Source organism: Diabrotica undecimpunctata, chromosome 6, assembly GCF_040954645.1.
Source record: "Diabrotica undecimpunctata isolate CICGRU chromosome 6, icDiaUnde3, whole genome shotgun sequence".
NCBI lineage: Eukaryota > Metazoa > Arthropoda > Insecta > Coleoptera > Chrysomelidae > Diabrotica > Diabrotica undecimpunctata.
The window spans coordinates 3,075,561-3,098,641 of record NC_092808.1 but is presented as its reverse complement, the minus strand read 5'-3'; the positions used below and the strand labels follow the sequence as shown (position 1 = coordinate 3,098,641).

Sequence of the window (23,081 nt, the reverse complement as noted above, 5' to 3'; positions counted from 1 at the left end):
AAAAATGGTTTCTAATTTTTCACGGGAGTTCGTAACTTTTTGTTTGCAAGAGTTATTTTCTTCCTATATTATGTTCTTGGAAGTTAATGTGCTTTCCAGAAAAGACAATGGTCGCATCCCTTAGCTAATGGACTAAAAAACTGTAGAAGAGACTGATAAACTTCAATTAACAGCAAATCAATTAACAGCATTAATCAACCGGAAGGCATATATAGTCCTTACATCTTTATGAAACTTTAAATAATCGAGGAAAAGAACATTCTGTAGTAAATAATGTATGTGTGATGATAAAACTGCTGGCAGAACATACTGGGACGGAGTGTAAAAAGACTGGAGCAATGAGGCTTCTTCTTATGATACAATCTTCATTGAAGATTGGTAACAATCTCAGTAAAGTCGATATTGTGCAAATTGAAACAGTGAATGTAAGTTCAAACAAGCCCGAACCATATAAGAGACTGATAAATTTCAATCAGTTGATAGAAATAGTAAACCGAAACGCATTACATCCTTTCCGAGGATGAAAGGGACCGATGTGGAGAAGATTCTTTAATAAATATTGTATGCATAATGATGAAATTGTTGGCAGGTAATACTAGAAAGGAGTGAAAAAAAGACTGGAACAATGAAAGCAAGCTTCTTCTTTTGGTACCTTCTTCCTTGAAGGTTGGTAACAATCTCAGCGAAGTATCGTTCATCTTCTGAAGTTTGAAACATTTAATTTAGGTCGAAAACAGTCGAAACTATCGGAAAGACTATCAGTTGACCTACTCAACCTGAAGCGTGAATTTATTATATCCTTAAGAAAGATTAAAGGACCGAGCAGAAGATTCTATAGTAAATATTATATGCATAATGATGAAATTGTTGGCAGGAAATACGTGAAGGGACTAAGAAAAGACTGGAACAATGAAAGTAGGCTTCTGTTTATGGTACCTTTTTCATTGAAGGTTGGTAACAATCTCAGAGTGTAACAGCCATTTTGTGCTATATTGTCGTTTGAAAGTTCAAACTAAATGTAAGTCCAAACTATTGGAGAGACCGATAAACTTTAATCATTTGACAGCAATAATAAACCGAAAAGCACTTCGAAAGGTTAAAGGACAAAGGAGGAGAATATTATGTAATGAATAACTCATTCAATTCTTCAGTATTTTTTCGAAAGCCCAAAATTTTGGATGAAATGGAGTGTTACAAGGAAGAATAATGCAATACAGAAGAATGCTCTAAAACAATTGCGTGTTTCATTATCACTTTTGACTACGTTCTTATTCTTTATCTCCTTTTGTTTATTTTATATTTTTTTACTTTTCGTTCTTTTGGAAAAAATCAGTCCTTAAGTTCATTTTTATAATGTGGACTTAATATTTTAATAGTAATACAATTTTTTTAAATAATATCATGAAATAAACAACGTTAACCTTATATTTGTTTATCCTAACAATTGTTGTACTTGTATTAATTGTGTTTTTTGTGTTTACGGGGTACAGATGTTTATAAAACTGGTGAGTACTACCCTGGGTTCGTGTGCGGATTTGCGCTACAATCATTCCTTCACATTTATTTACCAACCATATTCATTCTTCCAAAATCTTTCGCTATTATTAATAAATTACACCTACACGAGAAACAAATTTACAACGACAAGTCCCAAACCGTAGATCCAATAAATTTCAGTACCGGTCAATAAGGGGTGAGTTTAGATAATCCAGTCCGAGGTTAAAAAAAAGTATATCTTGAGGACATGAATATATTAAACACTAAGATTATTATTATTATTAGAAAAATGAAGGAAACTCACCTGGTTTCCGAGTTGACTGCGTCGAATCTTCGCAAACCGAGCTTTCGATTTGTTTTGTGAAGTCTTCATCTTTCGGGTTGTTTCCCGAGTCTCAGCATCCTGTGCCTCCACATCACTTCATTTCTATACTGTTAACTGTAATCTACTTGTTGGGACAGAGGATGTTCCATTTATATGGCGATTGGGTGAGATTATACGTAAAGGTCCATGATAGCGAAAGCTGAATAGGTTTCCATGGATTGGAGCTGAGTGGTTTCTATAAACCAAGAATTATCCTAGGAGCAACAGAGATATCTCTCAATAAAACATATAGTATTACTCGGTTGCCTTCCAAATGGAGACCTCTCCTCAATCATAATAAAATATCGTCTGCTTCATCTACCAACTCCCACCAAAACACCATATTACAATCGGCGGTATAAATGGACTGTGTCCCGTACCAAAAAGTAATAATACAGTAAATAATGCACTGTGTACGAAGGAAATGATGTGGGGGCTAATAATGTTAATCTTATTAAAAACTCGCAAGCAAGAAAAGGATCATTCATATCATTAATGATCCCTCACTATGAAAAGAATTGCGATTTATTCGAGGCCATCTGTGCAGATTGGATAGTTGCGAAAATTGTGCTTAATAACTGGACTTAATGCTGAACAGGCAGTGCAAGAAGAAGTCTCTAGATTTAGCAGCAACGTGAATATACTCGTTAGGAACGTAAACAAAAAGTAACCTGTGATTTCTTAGAAAAGTAAACGAAAAACGCGATAGATCTATCCATATCACTTCAAGAAAATACATAGCAAATTCAATAATGTAAGCCATGTGACTACTTAGAGCAAATGGGTATTGGAGATCAGGCAATAGAAAAATAATGACGAAGATATTGTAGAAATATAATAGGATACATATTCTATTGTAAACTAAATTGTAAACTAAAAACTATAGAGGGATATCGGTCACAAGTTCAATGAGTCGACTATACGGTCGAATACTACGGGACCTGATAGAGGAAGATTATCAATCGTCTGAAGACGAAGAACAAGGAGGATTTAGAGCAGGTCGTTCATGTACAGATAACATCTTCTGTCTTAAACAAATTATAGAAAATATGACACAGTCCCGCTAAATAAACTATGGGAAGTCCTGGGCACATCAAACATACATCAAACATTGGTTAGTGCTCTCAAAAATCTATATTATGGTTCAAACTCCCAAATGAAATTCGGAAACCTCTTAGCTGGAAAATTTGCAGTTACTAAGGGTCTCAGACAAGGATGTTGTATCTCTCCGACTCTATTTAAGATTTATATCTCTGCAGCTCTGAAACAATGGAAAAGGAAAGTCAAAGGAATGGGTATACAATTGAACGATCAGGATTACATATATACTTTACAGTTTGCAGATGATCAGGTGGTGATCTCAAATGACAAAGATGACATGGAATACATGCTTAGAAAACTAATTGAAGAATACCAGAAATGGAGATTAAATATCAATTTAGAAAAGACAAAATACCTCTCAATTGGAGCTGAAGCAGAACAACTCGATATCGATGACAATCAAAAAATAAATCCATGCAACGAATATAAATACCTGGGCGTCATCTTCGACCGTAGTGGAAAAGACGAACGAGAAATAGAACATCGAATTGTACAAGCACGAAGAGCTATAGCATGTTTGAACGGAATTCTATGGAGTAAAGAAATATCAAAGAAAAGAAAATGGAACATCTATGAGACAATGGTTAAAACTAGCCTACTTTATGGAGCTGAGACATGGAGAATAACCGAAAAATATAATAAAAAGGTCGAAGCCACGGAAATGGATGCCATCAGAAGATCGATGAGAATATCAAGAGCCGACAGAATACGGAATAAAGTGATAAAACAGCAAATGGGTATAGAGGGCACTATAGTTGAGGATATTGAGAGAAAACAGCTCATATGGTATGGGCATGTGAGCCGAATGGGGGACGAAAGATTGCCTAAAAAAACGATGATGTGGCAACCCCCAGAGAAGAGGAAACGAGGAAGACCACCACAGAGCTGGAACCTGGGAGTTAGGAAAGCGATTAGCGCTCGAAATTTGGACGAAAACCTAACTCAAGACAGAATACAGTGGCGTTTGGGAGTCTGACAACGTCGTAAGACGTTATAAAAAACCGAATATATATATATATATATATATATATATATATATATATATATATATAGATATATATATATATATATATATATATATATATATATATATATATATATATATATATATATATATTCTATTGTTTGGGATTAATTATACACGTATAAACACATACATTTTTATTACTCTGGCATTAGTTTATATCTTCGTTTTATTCCCTCATTTTGTAAAAATGTATTAAAAAAGCTAGTCTAACTTTGGTGGATGAAAAAAATGGTACAATGATAATTATTATTCCATATACAAATCTAGATTTTCGTACAATTTTTTATCTAATTTATTTGATATAAGTACATGCCGATCGAACCAGTCCTATTTTTAGAACCACCATGTTCTTTTAAATAATATATATCTAAGAAATTCAACGCTAAAAGTACATCATCTTTCTGACTAATTTTAAAGGGCTATAACATACATGGGAGCTATTTTTTAGTTTTGACAAACAATCAATAGATGGCACCCTCGAAACGTCATTTGTAGAATCATAGAATTTGACATTTACTATTGCGATAATGTATGTTAGTGGTGATTAAAATTTAGAAAAGTATAAATAAATTTGCAAGTTGCTCGAGAGAAAATAGGAGATTGTTTGTAAAAACAGCAAAAAGAACAAAAAAATGATGAAAATTTTGTGTTTGTGACTTCTGGAATTATATTTTTTGGTGTTGTTTTGTCTGCAAATAAATGCAGCATATATTATTTAAGGACAATAAGGAAACTGCAGTAGCTGTCATATGCTTACTGACGATACTGTCTGCCTTAATTTCCCGACAAATTGTTAAGAAAACAAATAATAGTTACTTTCAAAAGCTTTATTACGTTTGTAAAGACTTAAAACTTAGCTCTCAGAACTTTAATAACCAAAAATTTGGATATTATTTCAAGTTTACATCTCTAAACTTCTTTGTATATAAGTAGTGCAAAACCCATCATTATTGTATCTAATCTCAAACTTTGGTTTATTCTCTTTTTTAATACAAATTTCCCTACCGACCGCTAATACTTTCAATTATTTTGTTGTATATATGCTCATGCTTAATATTTATTTATTTATTTATTTACCTACTTTTTGTAATATGTTTTCAAAATAACCTTATTTATCAGCGTAGCGATGGTAAAACACAGAGCGTTTGAGTAACACAATTTAAAAAAATTTATTGAATCAGAATAATCGCCGAACAGCACCTAGACAAGCACAGATCATATATCAGAATGATGCCAATTATATCAAAAGTGATAAAAATAAAAAAAATCAACTATCAACAGATGATGCATGGAATAAGGAAATAAAACACACAGAAACTCCCACCTGTACCAAATATGCAAATAAATAGAAGAGCCAAACTAAGGTTAGATATACAGTATGATGCAAATGTATGGAATAAATTCATTATTTCAGAAACAGACGACTTTAAAAAAAAATCTTAAAACACGTCAATTTTAATTTTTGAATGGCCATCAGTGTCGGCGTAATGACGTAATCGACGATTTTTTTAAATACAAACCGAGGTCACGCGACAGCTCATTTGAAAAATCTTCTTATCGCCTTTGCAACGATATAATAATTTGAATATTTATTTCTACAGGGTTAACCAGAACTGTTGGTTTATTAATACAAATAACTTACAATAAATGTTTACTTAAATACAATTAAATTACAACTAATGTTCACATTGACGACCTTCAGCAATAATATAATGTGAAAGATGGGCAATAAATTCTTTCCCAACGTTTTCGATGATTTCAGGTGCAATTTCCGTTCTGATGCGCTCCTTCAACCCTTCTACATTATTCGGTCGATTTTGATACACTCTTCTTAAATATCCCCACAAAAAAAGTCTAACGGAGTCAAATCTGGAGACCTTGATGGCCATTCGATGGGCCCTCTTCTACCTATCCACCTACCTGGGAAAACGTTATTAAGGTAATTTCGTACCTCAACGCCGTAGTGTGGGTACCCATCATGTTGGTACCACAAATCATTTCTATTTGGTAATAGCTGATTCAGCTATGGCAACAGATAATCCTGAAGAAATTCTAGATAACGAGAAGCAGTTAAGTTTTCCTCAAAAAAATATGGCCCTACAATTTGATTGTTTATAATGCCGGTCCAAAACATTCACCTTCTCGGGATATTGTGTCCTATACTCTTTCATCCAATGTGGATTTTCACCTGTTACCTGCCTAGAACCGGTATGGTGATTTTCTTGAAATGCCAGTACAACGTCCAGTTTCTTGGCTTCGTATATTGATTTTCTACCACTTCTCGGAAGATCTTTAACATGGTCCGTTTTTCTAATATTTTTTTTTTAATTTTACTTACTGCCGATTGAGTAATTGGTTCGCGATTGGGGTATTTAGCATTAAATAAATTACGAACTTCTGCTCGAGTCCTCGCTCTATCTCCATAACCAATCATGATTAAAATCTCGATTCGTTCTGTTTCTGTTAGTTTCATTTTTGTAAATGCTGTTATTAATGTCGGCAAAAAACTCGAAGAGTAAAAATTTTACGTCTATTATTTGACAGATTCACATATCATTGACAAACAAAGACGAGTCAATGACAATATTAATTTAAATATTTTTAAAAAATTACTTGGAATACTTACTACAATAATTAATTTCAGATTATAATAATAATAATTTTTTATTATCAATGTATTGTTTTTTAAAACCTGCAAAAAACACTATTTTGTTTTATTCCCAGTGGCGTTTCTTAGTGTATTTTAGTTCAGTGAATGAATATTTATTGTAATTCCATGTTACTTAACAAAGTTCATAATTTTGGTGAACCCTGTAGAAATAAGTGATTAAATCATTGTAAAGACGATAAGGAGACTTTTCAAATGAGCTGTCGCGTGACCTCGGTTTGTATTTAAAAAAATCATCGATTAAGTCATTACGCCGACACTGATGACTTAATGTCAAACACATATATGTCAGTTGATGGTCATTCAAAAATTAAAATTGACGTGTTTTAAGATTTTTTTAAAGTCGTCTGTTTCTGAAATAATGAATTTATTCCATACATTTGCATCATACTGTATGTTCAATGAAAATCAACCAAAGAACACGCAATTGTGCGTCAAACCACGACGATGTCAAAGTTGAAAACGGAACACCACTCGCTGCTGTACTTGACATAGTAAATACATGAAAATAATCATCATCATCATCATCAATGGTACTACAAGTTGTTATGAGTCAAAGATTTCTATAGAACAATCCTTTATTCCTTGTTTTGGGCAAGTGTTCTCCACCCTTTAACTCAGACAGATTTTATTTTATCTAGGCGCCTGTATTGGTCTTTCTTCGTTTCAAAAACTGTCCTGACTGTTGCATCTTCTTCTTGCCTGATTTAGACGTGCTATCTTAATAAATTTCTCATCCGTCTAACGATAACTTCTGTAAAGTCGTGAAAAGTCCCAACAAAGTGTTTCTTCGTCCAACTATAAAATTTATTAATCATAAATCCACTCCGTCCGAATATCGCACAGACATTATTATTTTTATTACCACCTGCATTATCTTTCATTACCTATTGAAAAGCCTTCTCATGCCACAATTGGCAAGTACCAACCTCTGCTTGACAAGGGCGTATTCTTTATTCTAACATGCTGGTCTCTTACTAGCCACCTATAGTAACACAATATAGTTATCCTGTCATTGCAGTTTTATAGAAATTTTATTACTTTTATAGACTATTTTTACCCCAAACGTAGGAAGGACTCCCAAATTTCGCGAAATCTAAAAATAAGGTCGATCAATTAATATTCCCAATTAGTTAATATCCCCAATACTGATATAGGGATATGAATCTTGGACCCTACGACAAGCAGAAAGAAGAAGGATAGACGTCACTGTTAGAAAAGAATGTTAAAGATTGCGTGGACCGATCACAGGACAAATATTTCAATTTTAAATGAGCTAAAAGTCAGCAAACAGCTATCGAACAAAGTTCATCTCCAACAAATAAAATACTTTGGGCATGTTATGAGAGCAGACATAGAAAACATGGAAAGACTTATTATCCAAGGAAAGGTAGAAGGTCGAAGATCACGAAGAAGATCCCCAACAAGTTGGATCGATCAAATTACAGGAATATGCAAAAACCTATGCATGAGTTAAAAGAAATAACTAGAGAAAGAGATCTTTTGAAGACGATACAACTTTGAACTTTACTTTATAGAATATACCAGGAACTAGATATCGTAGAACATATTAGATAGGACATCTGAGGTGGATAGGGCATGTAATGCGGATGGAACAAAGTGACCCAGCTAGAAAAACGTTCCTTGATAGACCTCTTGGTCAGAGAAGAAGAGGAAGACCCAGAACAAGGCTCCTTGATAACATCGATGAAGTCATGAGATATATAGAAATACGGGCTTTTTTTTTACAACCCACACAGGGTTGTAAAACCAGAATGATGATGATGAGATCCTTGGAGACAGACAATACACGACATCACAATGACCACATTTGTACCGCCCAGGGCACAATTCTAGTTCTTTTATTCTTAGAATTTTTTGTTCGAAGTGTTTAAGCAGTTCTTCGCCCTTCTGTGTAAGTTAACATGGGCCCCATTATTGTTCTATATACGGTCCGTTTCATTTTCCTCGGTAGTTTTGAGGTTATTTGTCCACTTAGATCATGATGACACTTATTAGTCAGCACTATTCTTCATTAATCGTCTTCGCTGACGTTGTTATCTTTACTCAGTAACGAGCCTAGATATATAAAGGTGTGCATATCTTCAAGATCCATTCCTCAATTCTTAGTTAGATTCAGCTTTTCCACAAGAGCTGTACATACTCCAAACTAAAGTGGGAGAAGCAATTAAAGAGGTGACAAATCTATAAAGCCACTGGTCCAAATAATATACCCATTGCGATGATTTTTGATGAGATTGGACTAGATAATACACCAAATCTTCCACAAAGCATTGGAGACGAGCACGTCACTTGAGGAGAGGACAAAAATTACTCTTACACATAATACTAGAAAGAATCTGTGCTTCAGTGATTATATGAAACCTTTGTGACTAATAAACAGGAGGAAGGTGTGGCAAATTGTCTTTGATGTGGGATAACCGCATCATCTAGTACTACTAATATAAAATCTACACAATAATAACTATGCCAGTGCTAACACAAAAGGAAAACTACAAAAGTCTTATTTCCTTTTATATGTTCCATTTTTTTCAATATATGTGGTCAGTTTTTTAGAAGACACATCTCGATATAAGTCATCCTAAAGTCTTTTTAGCAAAAAAGTATTAGTCATTGAAGACTTTCCACCTTAAAACACATCGTATCTGGTCCCAAAACGAAACGGCTGTGTGCTAGGTTGAAGACGAACCAATTAACAAATGTTTTTTTAAAGAAAAAACATGAAATCTCGTTTGTTTGAATAATTAAGTACCACTGTCAATTTTGCTAACAAGCCAAGGTTACAGAAAAGGTCGCTTTGTAAGTAGTTGATTCATCAAGTCTGTTGGCCATCCAATATTCAGACCTGATCTACTACATAAGATTTTTCCTTAAAGTGCGGGAAACTGATTGAAGTATCTAGTTCTGTCACTCTGTGTTTTACTAAAACAACTATATGTGCATGATAAGCTGGTCCTAAGTAAGTACAATGGTTGTATAGTGGAAACATGAGGTATTGATAATTTTCAATAAATGTATAAACGACATAAAAACTTTAATAATGCTTAGATATTGGTTATTAAGTTTGCGAGATTTAAACGTGTCTGCATAACTTTTTTTTTTTAATATAAACCATCACGATTATTATTTCGCCTTTTAGCCCGAAAATCCTTTTAAAAAACTCAAAACAATTATAAAAAATTTATATAATGTCCAAAAAGACTGTTTTTGTCAATTGTCGGTAACTTAGTCATGCCAGTTTGGAATTACTTTGCCTCGATCTTTAAGGCATCAGCCGTATACTGCACTTCCAGAATTACGTCTTGAAGAAAGTTAATCACCCGAGATTGACATCAAACTCTGATTTTTTGTGTGTATCTACTATATTACTAATGTTGGTATATTTTTATTGGTATCTTATTGGTTCTTATTTCAATATTGATAGCTGCAATTTGTTAGATATAGACCAAAAAGACATAAGATGCATTGAAAACTTGTACTGGCATCAAACGGCACAGTTAAAAATAGACAATTCTATATCCAAACCCATACATATAAGAAGGGGCGTTCGACAGGGATGTGTGCTTTCCCCTCTTTTATTTAACATTTATTCGGAAGCCATATTTCAAGAGTCTCTGGAGGATGCAAAGATGGGAATCAAAGTGAATGGAGTACTGATCAACAACATACGATATGCTGATGATGGTGTCTTAATTTGTGACAACATAGTCGATCTTCAACAACTTGTCACTATAATCGGAGAACACAGTAAGCGAATGGGATTAGAGATTAATACCAAAAAAACCAAATTTATGATCATCTCCAGAAACTTGGATGCACTTGAAAACTCCACCATAACACTGAATACTAAGTCCATTGAAAGAGTGAGTAAATTTAAATACCTGGGATCGTGGCTTTTTGAAGACTGGGCATCGGACAGGGAAGTAAAATGTCGTATTGAGCAAGCTCGACAAGCTTTCGTAAAATTCAAGAAGGTACTGACTTGTTCAGAGTTCGATCTTCAACTGAGACTAAGGTTTACTAAGTGCTACGTGTGGTCAGTGCTGCTATATGGCGTAGAGGGCTGGACACTCAAAACGAGGGATATAAACAGATTAGAAGCTTTCGAAATGTGGCTCTATCGCCGTATCCTAAAAATACCATGGACAGCGAAAATCACAAATATAGATGTCCTTAAAAGAATAAACCAAGAACGCCAACTTTTCGAAACCATCAAGAAAAGGAAAACGGCGTATCTAGGTCACATCATGCGAAATGAAAAATACCAGTTCCTCCAACTTATAATCGAGGGTAAAATTGAAGGCAAGAGAGGAATGGGACGCAAGAAAATGTCCTGGCTCCGAAACATAAGGCAATGGACAGGGATTAACGACATACAATCTCTGATACATATTGCAAGAAATAGAGAATTAATGGAAAATGTGATCGCTAACATCCATTAGTGGATTTGCATCTAAAGAAGAAGAAGCTGCAATTTGTTTCATTTGGTGAGATGTGAGCTTCGTTAATTTTCCTTACCTCAGCAACTGTTAATGCATCTTTCCATTGGACTCTTATGTTTATTATTTCAAGTATGTTTGCATAGCTGAGATCTATGAGATTAAATGTATAATTCATGCTCATTGATTGTAGCACTTAGTGGCTTTGAAGTTTCTTTCCAATAAAAACTATCATATTCAAAAGGTAAATACCTTTATAAAATATAAATGCAGTTTTTTGTTCATTGTTAGTTCTGGTTTGGTTAAAATAGATCTCGGTGTGTTTGATAATCCGTAATATTTACGTTATGGATTGGATGACAATTCTAACATTTGTTGGTGTGTGTGGTTTTTGTGTATCCTACTTTGAGATTCACACATTCAGAAAGGGTAGTGAATTTTATCGATTCTTTTTTGTAGTTGATGTCCATCAATAATTTGATTGTTCTAGTCCATAAGATCATATGAAGAACACATCATCTACATGTTGCTACCATATTCTATGTCTTTTATCCGTCTTAATGAGGTGGGGACGTTATGGTATTCGACGTACAGTTGCTATCTAGTCTTCATTATCCTGCTTATACTGTGGTACCCCGGTGAAAGAGAGAGAGATAGAGAGAGCTAGTGATAAAGAGAGATAGAGTAATAGACACCAGGGATACTTTTTATTTGATCTGACCGTGGAGGTCAAGTTTTTTCCTCGTCTATCTACTTTTCCTTCAACCGCATCCCTTTTCTTCGTCTGTCTATGTGTCCAAAAGACCTCACTATATTTTAGTTGGTAGTTGTGGTAGGCGGTATGCTGTCTAGGGTATGCGCATCATTTTACAAAAGACCAAGATCTTAAATGCCATTATACGTAGTGTTAGACTTTTTGATGTTCCAAGTGGTGGGTAGTGATAAAAAAGATAAGTGCCCGTACTACGCGTAGTTTGGTGTTCTTAGTTAGGGCCGTATCTTTCCAGATTTTAGTAAGGTTTACTGTTGCTCATCTAACCATTGTACAGCGTCGACGCATTTCTTCTTCCCATCCTCCATTGTTTGTGATAACAGATCCCTAGTAAGTAATTGAAACGACTTACTACTTCGTATTGTGCGACATTTCTTTGTTCCAGCCAGTTATTTCTAGTTCAATTATTGATCATCACTTTTATGTTCTCTGCATGTGTTCAAAATTTATCTGTTGATAATGCTAATATTAAATTGTCGCTATCATACTATAGGTATTAAATCTTGGACAAAGAGAAACCAATCCCCATTGGACTAGCGAATATATTATCATGTACATTATATAACTGTACCGGTGTTTCCACTGTACCCTTTGTAAATATATACAGGATCTATCATATCTACTTACCAAAAACTCATATATTTATCTAATATCTAGGACAAGAAGTTGTGCTGACTTGCAGAGACGAAGGACAGACCAGAGCTCAAGTTTATTGGGCCAGAGCCAACGGAGCTCCTCTACCACCCGGTACCACCGACGTCCACGGTCGACTTACCATTCCCAACATCCAACTGGAGCATTCTGGAACTTACCTGTGTATAGCTAGAGGATTCCCTCCCAACGCACCGGGTACCAGAGTCTCGGTACCGGTCACTGTAGTAAGAAGTAAGTTTTTTTTTTGTTTTTTTATTAAAGAGTATACATTAATAACGAATTAAGTGTCACAATAAAATAAATTTGTTTGTATTGTTTGTGGTTGTGGATTATGCAACAAACGTTACCTCGCAACAACCATTTTGGTATTATACCGAAAACATTTTAAAATATTTCTATATATTTCACCTTATTAATTAATAAAATAAACAAAAAACATAAATTAAAATACTAATAGTCTTTATATTTATTTAATGCTACTTTTGGTTATGCAGCGAGATTTGGATCTAAACTCTATCCCACGCATTCTAAATTCGGCATTTTACCGCCACTTCATACCAACTATCGAGGATCAGGTACTGTTCGCCATAAAAACCATTTTTCGTTATTTTAATATTTTGTTCTTTATTTAATGCTATCCATAATTGCTATGTGGTAAGTATCGTAAAGATTTTTTGTCGTTTGTTTATTTATGATCCTATTTTCTTTGGAACTATGTTTTATTTTTCAACTAAAAAGATATCTACTATTTTTAATGGAAAATAATGGATCTTCTGTGCTTCCATCTACGGTACACTTCTTCTTCTTCTTCTAATGGCGCTACAACCCTTTGTGAGTCTTGGCCTGCTTAACAATGTTCTTCCATTCTGCCCTGTCGGATACTTTCCTTCGCCACTGCCTGATGTTCATGGTTTTATCTACGGTACACACCATACCTTAATATCTCTCGCTAATTCAGCGAATTGTGTTCTGGCTTTTTTCTCCATCATATCCAGTACTCTTATTTGTTTTAGGTCTCTGAATAGAAATCGTTCAGCGACGTATCCAGGCACGTTTTCAGATTTTCTAAGGCACTTGTTGTGTGCTGCTTGAATCTTCTTTTTGTTGTTGGGACTTAGCTATCCCCATGCGAGAGATGCATATGAATTTTGTTTTCATAGGTAATTTGCTTTTCTTCTCGTGAGTTTTCTTATTGCGACTCTGGCCATTGCTGTTTACTGGACTGTCGCGTTAACATGTGGTATGAATGTTAGACCTTGGTCCATGCTGCCATATCTTCACTTAAAATCTCCTATTATAACCTTTACCTCATTGCAAGACAGTCTTATATGATTCTTTTCAGTCTTGCCTGTATTATTTCTTTTATTTCAACCTTTTCTGAAGCCTTGATATTCTTCTTTTGTTGTTCTGTTTACTGTGCTGTTCATCTTGGAATTTATAGGATCTCTTTTCATAAAAGACATTGCTTGCCCTTTGTCAAGGATACTATTTTGTACAATTATTTTCTGTATTAACTTTTGAAATTATTTCATGAAAACATTTTCGCCGTGTTTTAATAGTTCTTTTGAATAGTCCTTATATAAAAGAAATAATTGATCAGGAGATTTGTCAGTAAATGTCCAATTTATTCCGGAGCCCATGTAATCTTTTAGATTTTCTTTAAAACCCCTCCTATATTGTCAACTTTTTTTCAAAACAACGGATTTTACACTTTATTCAGAGAAATAGGTCGGCAGAATATTTTCTGAAAAAGAGTTTGCGTTGTTTCGGAGGAGCCATTCGTGTAAGTTAAGGTTTTGATGGTATTACCGAAGCTAGTTCTACAATTTCTGGCTGTATAGAAATACAGAGATACTAAAGGCACGTTCGATACTATTTGTTTAATATACATTTTGCATATTTGCCAAAGTGTACTTATTTCCATTTTTTGAATATTTTATGCTTTATTTAATACAAGGACACTGATAATATGTTTAAAATTTAGGACCAATTCGCCCACCTCCACCACCCTCAGAATGCAATCCCGTGTATGAAGCAACTTGCTCTAACGGAGATTGTATACCAAGATCAAAGCTTAGAGATGGACATTTCGACTGTTCCGACGGTTCCGATGAGGACGGTTACAGTAAGTATATCATATTTTATCTGTAATATAAATACTTTTTTATCGGCTGCGAAAACTACTTAACGTGAAGCGTATTTATCAAGCTGTAGAATTTTTAGTGGTAATTCGTGTTCCTATAGAAGCATTAGCTCTAGACTGATGTTTTTTATTTTATCCTATCTTTTATATTTTAGGGCCTGGTGGTTGCGAACCCAACGAATTCCAATGCGACAACAAAAAATGCATCCTTAAAACCTGGATGTGTGACTCTGATGACGATTGTTCAGACAATTCCGATGAAAAGAACTGCGCCACTAATTCGCCCGGATCGATGTGTCAATACCATCAGTTCGCTTGTCATTCGAGCAACCAGTGCATTCCAAAAAGTTACCACTGCGATATGCAAAGCGATTGTGTAGATGGAAGCGATGAAGTTGGATGTTGTAAGTAGAGTTGGATGATTCATATTTTTATTATATACTTTCTAGCATCAGGGGCCCGTAACCGAACGCAATGAGTAGAGAGATTGAACATTTACAAAAAAAAATTATAAAGCATTTATTTAGAGTGTTTTATTCTGTTTTTTTTTTGACCAAGTTGTTGATTTTCAAAAAAGTATACCAGCTAGATTTTTAGACGCAGTAACCCTTTCATTTAAACTTAATTTTGGCGTTCTGGGTATAGCGTCGATAATGCACTCTTTGTTGTAGTTCTTGGAAATCAATAATAGTTATGCATATTTACAATTTTAGCTAAACCTGTCATATCCAGACCACCTCCTCCAATGGTATCTCTAAACGTAGGAGAAATCTTCGAAATTTCCTGTACAGCTGTCGGAATTCCCACCCCCGAAATAGTCTGGCGTCTAAACTGGGGCCACGTACCAGCCAAATGTAGAATGACTAGCAGTAACGGTGTTGGTACCTTGATTTGCGAAAATATCCAAGTGGAAGATCAAGGAGCTTACTCCTGCGAAGCTATCAACATTAAGGGAGCCACTTTTGCCGTACCTGATACGATACTCAGTGTGAAACGCGACAATCCTTGCAGACCAGGGTACTTTAATGTACAAGCCAGAAATGAAGGAGAATGTATCAAATGTTTCTGTTTCGGACATACCAGCAGCTGCAGATCTGCTGATCTATTTACATTCCAAGTAAGTACACGCAAACAACTACTTACAAGTTTTTTGCAATTTAGTCTGTCCGTTTTGGTTCCTATTAAGTCCTATTCTATTTAATTATTATAGTTCCAACCACCATTCGACGCATTCAAGATGTTAGGAGCCCGCGTAGATCCATCAGGATCTGTCGATTTTAGAGATGAACCAATCTATACGGGAGCTGAACCCTCATTAACTCCATTAGGCCCGCAAGGTGTCCTAGCAACTGTTCCTTCAGATTCTAGATTAAGCCAACTGAACGTGATTCCATACTTTACTTTACCCGAAAACTACAACGGTAATCAACTGAAGAGTTACGGAGGATATCTCAATTACTGGATCAGACATTCCAACAGAGGAACTCCACTTCAAGGGCCCAACATCATCATAAGCGTAAGTAAATACTTGTCTCAACCATATATATACTAACAGGAAATTTCTAGGGAAACGGATATACCCTTTTGCACAGCTCTTCTCACTCACCGGCACCAAACACCGACGAGAACATCAGAGTACGATTCTTCGAAGGCGAATGGGTCGAGAGATCGCCAGGTTCCCGCGAAAAGGTCGCTACTAGAGAAGAAATTATGATGGTGCTCGAAAACGTCGACAAAATCTTGATCAAGCTTCAGTACAACGAAGGTACGCTAAACACCAGCATTACTAACGTCGAAATGGACTCTGCCGGTATATCTAATGTCGGACTTGGACCTGCTAGTTACGTTGAGGAATGTAGTTGTCCTGTTGGGTACTCTGGAACATCTTGTGAGGTAAGAAATTTTTTTTTACTTCAGGATTTTATCCTGTAAGTATAAATGAATCCTAGTGTTTCTACAGTTGACACTTGACATGTTTTGGCACTTAACATCTAAATTTATTGACTGTAGAGAACTTCGACACTTGACGTACATATAGTTGACATTGACGCCGCCAATAAAAATATTTATGTTCATCTGAGTTTTATAGTGAAGTATTTGTATTTGGGTTTGAGCCAATATAGTCATGTAACGTAACAGTGGTGACTTCTTGTATGGTTCTAATATCAAGTGTCATTTAAACTACAATTTGTTGACTGTTGACATTTGACACTTGGCGTATTTATTGACTATTTATTGTTCTGTGGAACTTCGAATTCGTTGTTTTGTTACTATGTATATTTGTATTATAGAAATGTGCTCCTGGATTCTCACGTCAAAGAAACGGACCGTGGTTGGGATTGTGTACCAAAGAACCAGTCCAATGTCCTCCAGGCATGTACAACGACGGAAGAGAATGTCAAGTATGCCCATGTCCACATACTACGCCCGAAAATCAGTAAGTACCACAGTAATTGTTACCACAAGTTGAATTTATTACATTTATCTTAGTTGTTATTCTTGACATTCTTTAGATTAAGTTCACCTAGATTAAAAGATAACAACTCCGAACATCAGTGGCAGATTTTTAAAATAGCAGTTATGAAGCCAAGTAAAATGGTGCTTGCAATAGCACAAAGAGCAAGACTGGATGTCAAATGAAATTTTGTAGATAATTAAAATAAAATAAAAAATAAGAGAGGCAAAAGGAGCGTATTATTCAGAAAGATGTAAGTAAATAGAGAACGGAATATCGCAATATACTGCTGGATAGAAAGCGAAAGATCATTATGGAAACAGAAGAAAAATTATGTAGATTGCTAAAACACAGATTATTGATCCAACAAGATCGATCACAACTAATAAATATCCTTGTCTAGATCAAATACTTAATTTTAAAATTGCGCTGTAAAAATGCGCAAAGGCAAGATGGAGGACAGAAATAGAGTCGAAAGACGAATATCTTGGTTTAAGAATCTATTATGTCTATCTCTGTCTCCTTGGATCGTGCTTTCATGTTATATTGTCACTTAGTGGTCGGCTGACATTTTTTCTACCTGTCGGCTATTTGCTTCTTGCTATGTTGACCACTCTATCGTCTGCTATTGCCCACATGATTCTTCGATTCTCTCTTCTTAGTAAGTATACACTCTCTTATCTTTTCCCCCTTACATACTGTTCTGATTTCGTCACTTCGTTTTCGATCCCTTAGTGTGTTTCCCGTGATTCCGCTTAGTATTCGCATTTCTGTTGTCTCCATATCCATGATGTGCCTTATAACAAATATTGTATCTTGCTTCGGAAGCCTTGTTGTTCATCCTCAAGTGATATTCTTTCGTTTATTAATTTGGTTACCATTTTTGTCGTTAGATTTAGCTTGTTATTTAATAGATTGATCTCTCTATAGTTTTTCTGTTCTTGTTTTTCACCTTTTTAAACACCAGGATTGCTTCCTTTTCATTCTTTGGGTACCTTTTTGTATTGTAATATTTTGTTAATGAGCTGTGTTACTAGGTCTGTCTTCATTGTTCCGCAACATTTTAATAGTTCATTTGTTCATTTGCTATTCCATCTACAGCTTTTCTGTTGTTTTACTTTTTTTTGTGCTTTTTCCTCTTTCACTGTGCTTTTTTTTGGTTTTTTCATCACTTGTAATTTCTGGTGTTTTTGGTTCTACTGGTGTCGGTTGGTCTTTTGAGTACAGTCTTTTCAAGTAATCTATCCACATGTGTATCTCTATGCCTTTCACCCTAATTATTTCCTTCATTTCTCGTCTCTATCCTCTTATAAATCTCCATATTTCCTTTTGTAATTCATATAAGTAATATTGCAAATCTTTTAAGAAGTTTCCCAGTGGTTGTTTTTGGTTATTCCAGCAAAACCATGTGTCTAATTGCGAATTCTCTTACAGTTTTCATGAATGTGGTATCTTATTATTTATGTATTCCAGAAGGGTTTTTACTTTTCTTTGCATTTTTCTTTAATTTCCTTACAGAACCATGGCGTTTTGTTGTGAAATTTTTTATTCCTATTTACTGTATTTTCACCGAAAGATCCTTTGACAGTGTGTATAATGTTCGTTTTTACATTTAACCAACTCTCTTTTACTCGATCATCCAGAATAGTATGATTGCTGGTCAAAACAACCCTTTAGAACAGTTGGTTTATGATTGTGAACTGGAAATGGAACTTGAGGAAGAAAAATAATTCACAGAAGAAGTTTTTTTATAGAAAGTGGCCCAAATTGAATGGAGTAATGGCCTAACTTTAAAACAAATAAGTCTTAGAACATATCTACAATAGTTTAATAAAGCTGCGTAATTGTAAAGCTATAGATTTTTATTAAATGTTGTCGTATTAATAATTTTCTACTTCTCCTGTTTTTTTTTTATTTGCTCCAAAGCTTCTTCGCAGTAGTCGAGTAAATTTTAAAGAAAGTTAAACACATTTACTTTCGCAAATTTAAAATGTTTTAGCATTTATGTGTGCAATTTTTGTCGTATAATGAATATAGTTATTTATCACATAAATGTTTTCAGATTTGGCAGAACATGTCAACTAGGTGCCGATGGCGACGTCGTCTGCAACTGCCCACCCGGTTATGTAGGCAACCGTTGTCAGTCTTGCGCCCCAGGATACGAAGGCAATCCTCTAGTTTCCGGCGATTCTTGCAAGCCTGTAAGACCACCACCGAGACCATATTGTGACCCCGCTGGATCAGTCGACACTAGACCTGATCAGTTCGGACGTTGTAGATGCAAGGTATTGTAATGTTTAATATTTTTTAGCTCTATTACGTTTAAGCACTTTTAAAATAGATTTGATTAAAAACTTGAGGTACTAAAAGATTTGGTATATATAAAAGATATTTGTATGAAAATGGCATAAGTTCAATTTGATTTGGCACTGAACAAAAATGTGAAACTCAGATCGATGCACTATCTGCTGGATCTGATGGTAGACGAAATAAAATACTGCAAGCTTACACTTACATTAAGTTGCTGAAACGACTTGGTTTCATTATCCACAAGCACAGAACCTTGTCATCGACTTCTCTCAGAAATTATATTTGAGCATTGTGACAACTAAAAAAAAACAAAACCAAAAAAAAAAAATCTCAGCCAATAGTTACTTTAGTCCAAATAAATATACAAATCGGAAGATTATTTTTCGTAGGCGACTTAATTCGATATTTGCCACCTGCATGATCCTCGGGAAAGCTCTCGCCTAGTGCGAGACCGACCTCTAAGTGACTTAACACGCTGTTTACCCTCCGCCAACTACTCTCTGATGGAATCTCTTTGCTTCCATCCACACTCCGAATGAGCATGACAGAATCTCATAGAATAATCCAACAGAACAAGCCATAATGGACGCAATATACTTTGAAAGTAGGGGACGTTTAGAGGCAAATTCGAATTTTAAGGGTAAAAGAGACTTGATCTACAAGCTATCGAATTCTGTGAGAGAATATACCAAGGTTCTTTAAACTTTCTAAAAAAAAAAAACATTTCAATACACGGTAAATAAAGCGGTAAAAACATGCTACAATCTTTTGGTGGAATATTTTCAGAATCTGTTATTCTATATTTAATCCAGTAGTGGAATTATTTGAACCGTTATTGGTACATAATCGTTGAAATGTGGCGCTTTTTTATGACTTGTTTATGTTTTTCTGTGCATTCCTGCTAAATACCTGGCATATAATTTAATGACTTATGCATCTATTTATACACTGCTCACCAAAATTAACGCACACTTTTTAAAATTTTAATTTCAGCTTCAGGGTAAACCCCAAAATTTCTTGATTTATGCGGGCCACTCTAGATACATCCAATGCCAAATGGATAAAGCAGTACATTTTAAACTTTGGTATAAATAGTATTACTTACATTTAAATTTTATTTGCTTTCTTTTCTGTATCAAGCATATACTACAAAAATATTGTCCAAAAAAATATAACTAAGCATTTAGAACTTTAATGATCACATTAATTTTTACTCCAAATTAGAAACGGTTATTTATTTGAACAGGATAATATAGTATTAACCGGATAAATCTGGGATACAACGAAATATTCACAAATATGTACCTTTATTCACTATGCTTCTTCTTATTGCGCCATCTCCTTTCGAAGGTTTCCGATCTAAATGGCAATTGTAGCTTTGGAAACTGCTGCACGAAAGATTTCTGTGGATGAGCGGTCAAACCATCTTCTCAGGTCTTTCAGCCCCGAGTTCTGGCGTCTTCCAACTGATCTTTTGCCCTACACTTTACCTTCGAATATGATTTGGAGTAATTCATAACTTTCACCTCTCAACACATGACGCAAGTATTGTATTTTCTGCTGAGTAATTCTTTTTGTTTACTCATGCGCCAAAGTACCTCACCATTAGTAACTTTTTGTATTAATGGAAGTCTCAGCATCCGTCTGTATACATATATATATATATATATATATATATATATATATATATATATATATATATATATATATATATATATATATATATATATATATATATACATATGAGAGCAATTCCAATACTTTTCACCCACTTTTGTGGGAGGGGTCTTCGGATTTGCTCCAAATTATAGTATGTTATTATACCTTATGAAATAAGACTACAGTTCAAATTTCAGCCCTCTAGGTATACTAGGGCCCGAGAAATCCCCTCTCAAAGGCCCAAAAAGGCCCTTTTTAGCCTATATTCAAAAAGCTATATCTCGTTGTCCTATAAACCGATTTTAATTTAGAATAGCTCATTTTTTTGTTATAACGTCAGCTATTTACAAAACAATTTTCAAAATCCTAGATCTCAAGATCCATTGTCGGGGACTAAATTAGTGTGGACGAAATTTAAAGATTTTGGTAATTTTTAAAAAATCATAAATAGTGAATGGGTAATTAGAAATACTTTTGATAGGTCTTATTTTAAAGGTTTTTTTATTACCTTTAGACCTTTTTATTTACCTTATTTAAATGAGACTTGGTAAATTAAAATTTATCGAGTAGATTCAGAGTTAGAGCTGTTTGAAATTGATCATTTTCGTGAAAATCGCGTTTTTTCGAATTTTCAAGCTAGCAGCAAAAAAATCTTTGAACTTTTAGAGTAACGAAACTTGGTGTGATGATAGTTCTTCATATGTACAACAACCTTTAACTCTTTATTTTTGGTGTTTTAGCCATTATTGACCTTATCTAACTGCTTCAAAAATTGGAAAAATCGAGTATTATGCATCTAAAGTAAGCCAAAGTACTCGGCAGTTTTGAAATTCTTGAATCAATTTCATAATACTAACCCCTTTTTCTCAATATAGATAATAAAAGTACTTACCAAGAGCTTTAACTTAAGTGATGGTAGAATTCTCTGGGTGCTCGAAAACCAAAGTTTGAATTGTTAAAACGTTTTTTTATAATTCAGGGTATTAAATCTGTGAAAAGTCGTTTTTGCCTATTAGTAAGTTTATGTAAAATTTTGAACAACTTTGATTTTGTAGCATATAGAAAACTTCTTTAGTCACTTTTCAAATCTATTAGCAATTGAAACAGTTTTTTAACCACAAAAAAAAATGTACCGCAGAGCGGCCAAGAGTGTAAGGATTAATACTAGTACGAATTCGTGCACGCATGTGTGCACAAATATTTTTTTTCTAATAATTTTTGGAATTCTAATAAATATAATAAGCTTACAATAGAGTTTTACCGTATTATTTTACAAAAATCGCTGAAAAAAATAATAAATTATAGTATGTATATGAATTGAACCTGGCAGTAATAATTACAAATTTGACACTGCCTAAAAAACTGTTTGAATCGCCAATAGGGAATGATTTTAATTATCAACGAAAATTTTTAAATTATACAAAAATGTAGTATATACATATTGCAATCCTAAAATGTGCCAATATACGGTTTACGTACACCAATTTTTTTCAATTTACTCCATCTAAAACTAAATATACGGTAGCCAAAGAAATTAACCAGACAAGCAATTCACAAAAACCTTATTACGACTTTTTTATGTGGACAATTTTATCTTTTCTCTATTTTAAAGTGCTTATTCATGGTACGAAGGAATAACAATAGTGTTCAACTTAACTTCCATTGTTTATTGTAACATTTATTTATTTTTCACGCTGTGCTTTTGGAAACGTACGGTAAATATCTAATTGTGAAAGTATATTTGGGTAAATTTGAAAAATGTACAGTGTAGAAGTGAAAAATGGAGTTTTTTATTTGAAAATATTAAGTATTTAAAACAGTGTATTCAATCTCATTATCTATTATTTAGTTTAGTTCTATTATTTTTCACTTAGTATTTTTATTTATTATCCACTTTGGCTTTTTCATATATTCCCTTATTTTCCTGTCCTTCCTCTTTTCGTTTCATATTCTATATCCAGTATTTTGGAA

General features: G+C 34.3%; 1 protein-coding gene across 29 annotated transcripts in view; it reads left to right on the top strand.

Annotated features, from left to right (window-relative positions):
- Positions 1–23,081, top strand: part of trol (terribly reduced optic lobes) — a 1,082,793-nt gene that overhangs the window by 978,281 nt on the left and 81,431 nt on the right. For all 29 annotated transcript variants that reach the window (XM_072534000.1, XM_072533999.1, XM_072534008.1 and 26 more), the window contains 8 exons: positions 12,547–12,774; positions 14,528–14,668; positions 14,842–15,090; positions 15,400–15,803; positions 15,897–16,202; positions 16,253–16,579; positions 16,978–17,123; positions 19,204–19,426. In XM_072534000.1, coding sequence (XP_072390101.1) covers positions 12,547–12,774; positions 14,528–14,668; positions 14,842–15,090; positions 15,400–15,803; positions 15,897–16,202; positions 16,253–16,579; positions 16,978–17,123; positions 19,204–19,426 — 2,024 coding nt within the window. The remainder of the gene's footprint in view (positions 1–12,546; positions 12,775–14,527; positions 14,669–14,841; positions 15,091–15,399; positions 15,804–15,896; positions 16,203–16,252; positions 16,580–16,977; positions 17,124–19,203; positions 19,427–23,081) is intronic.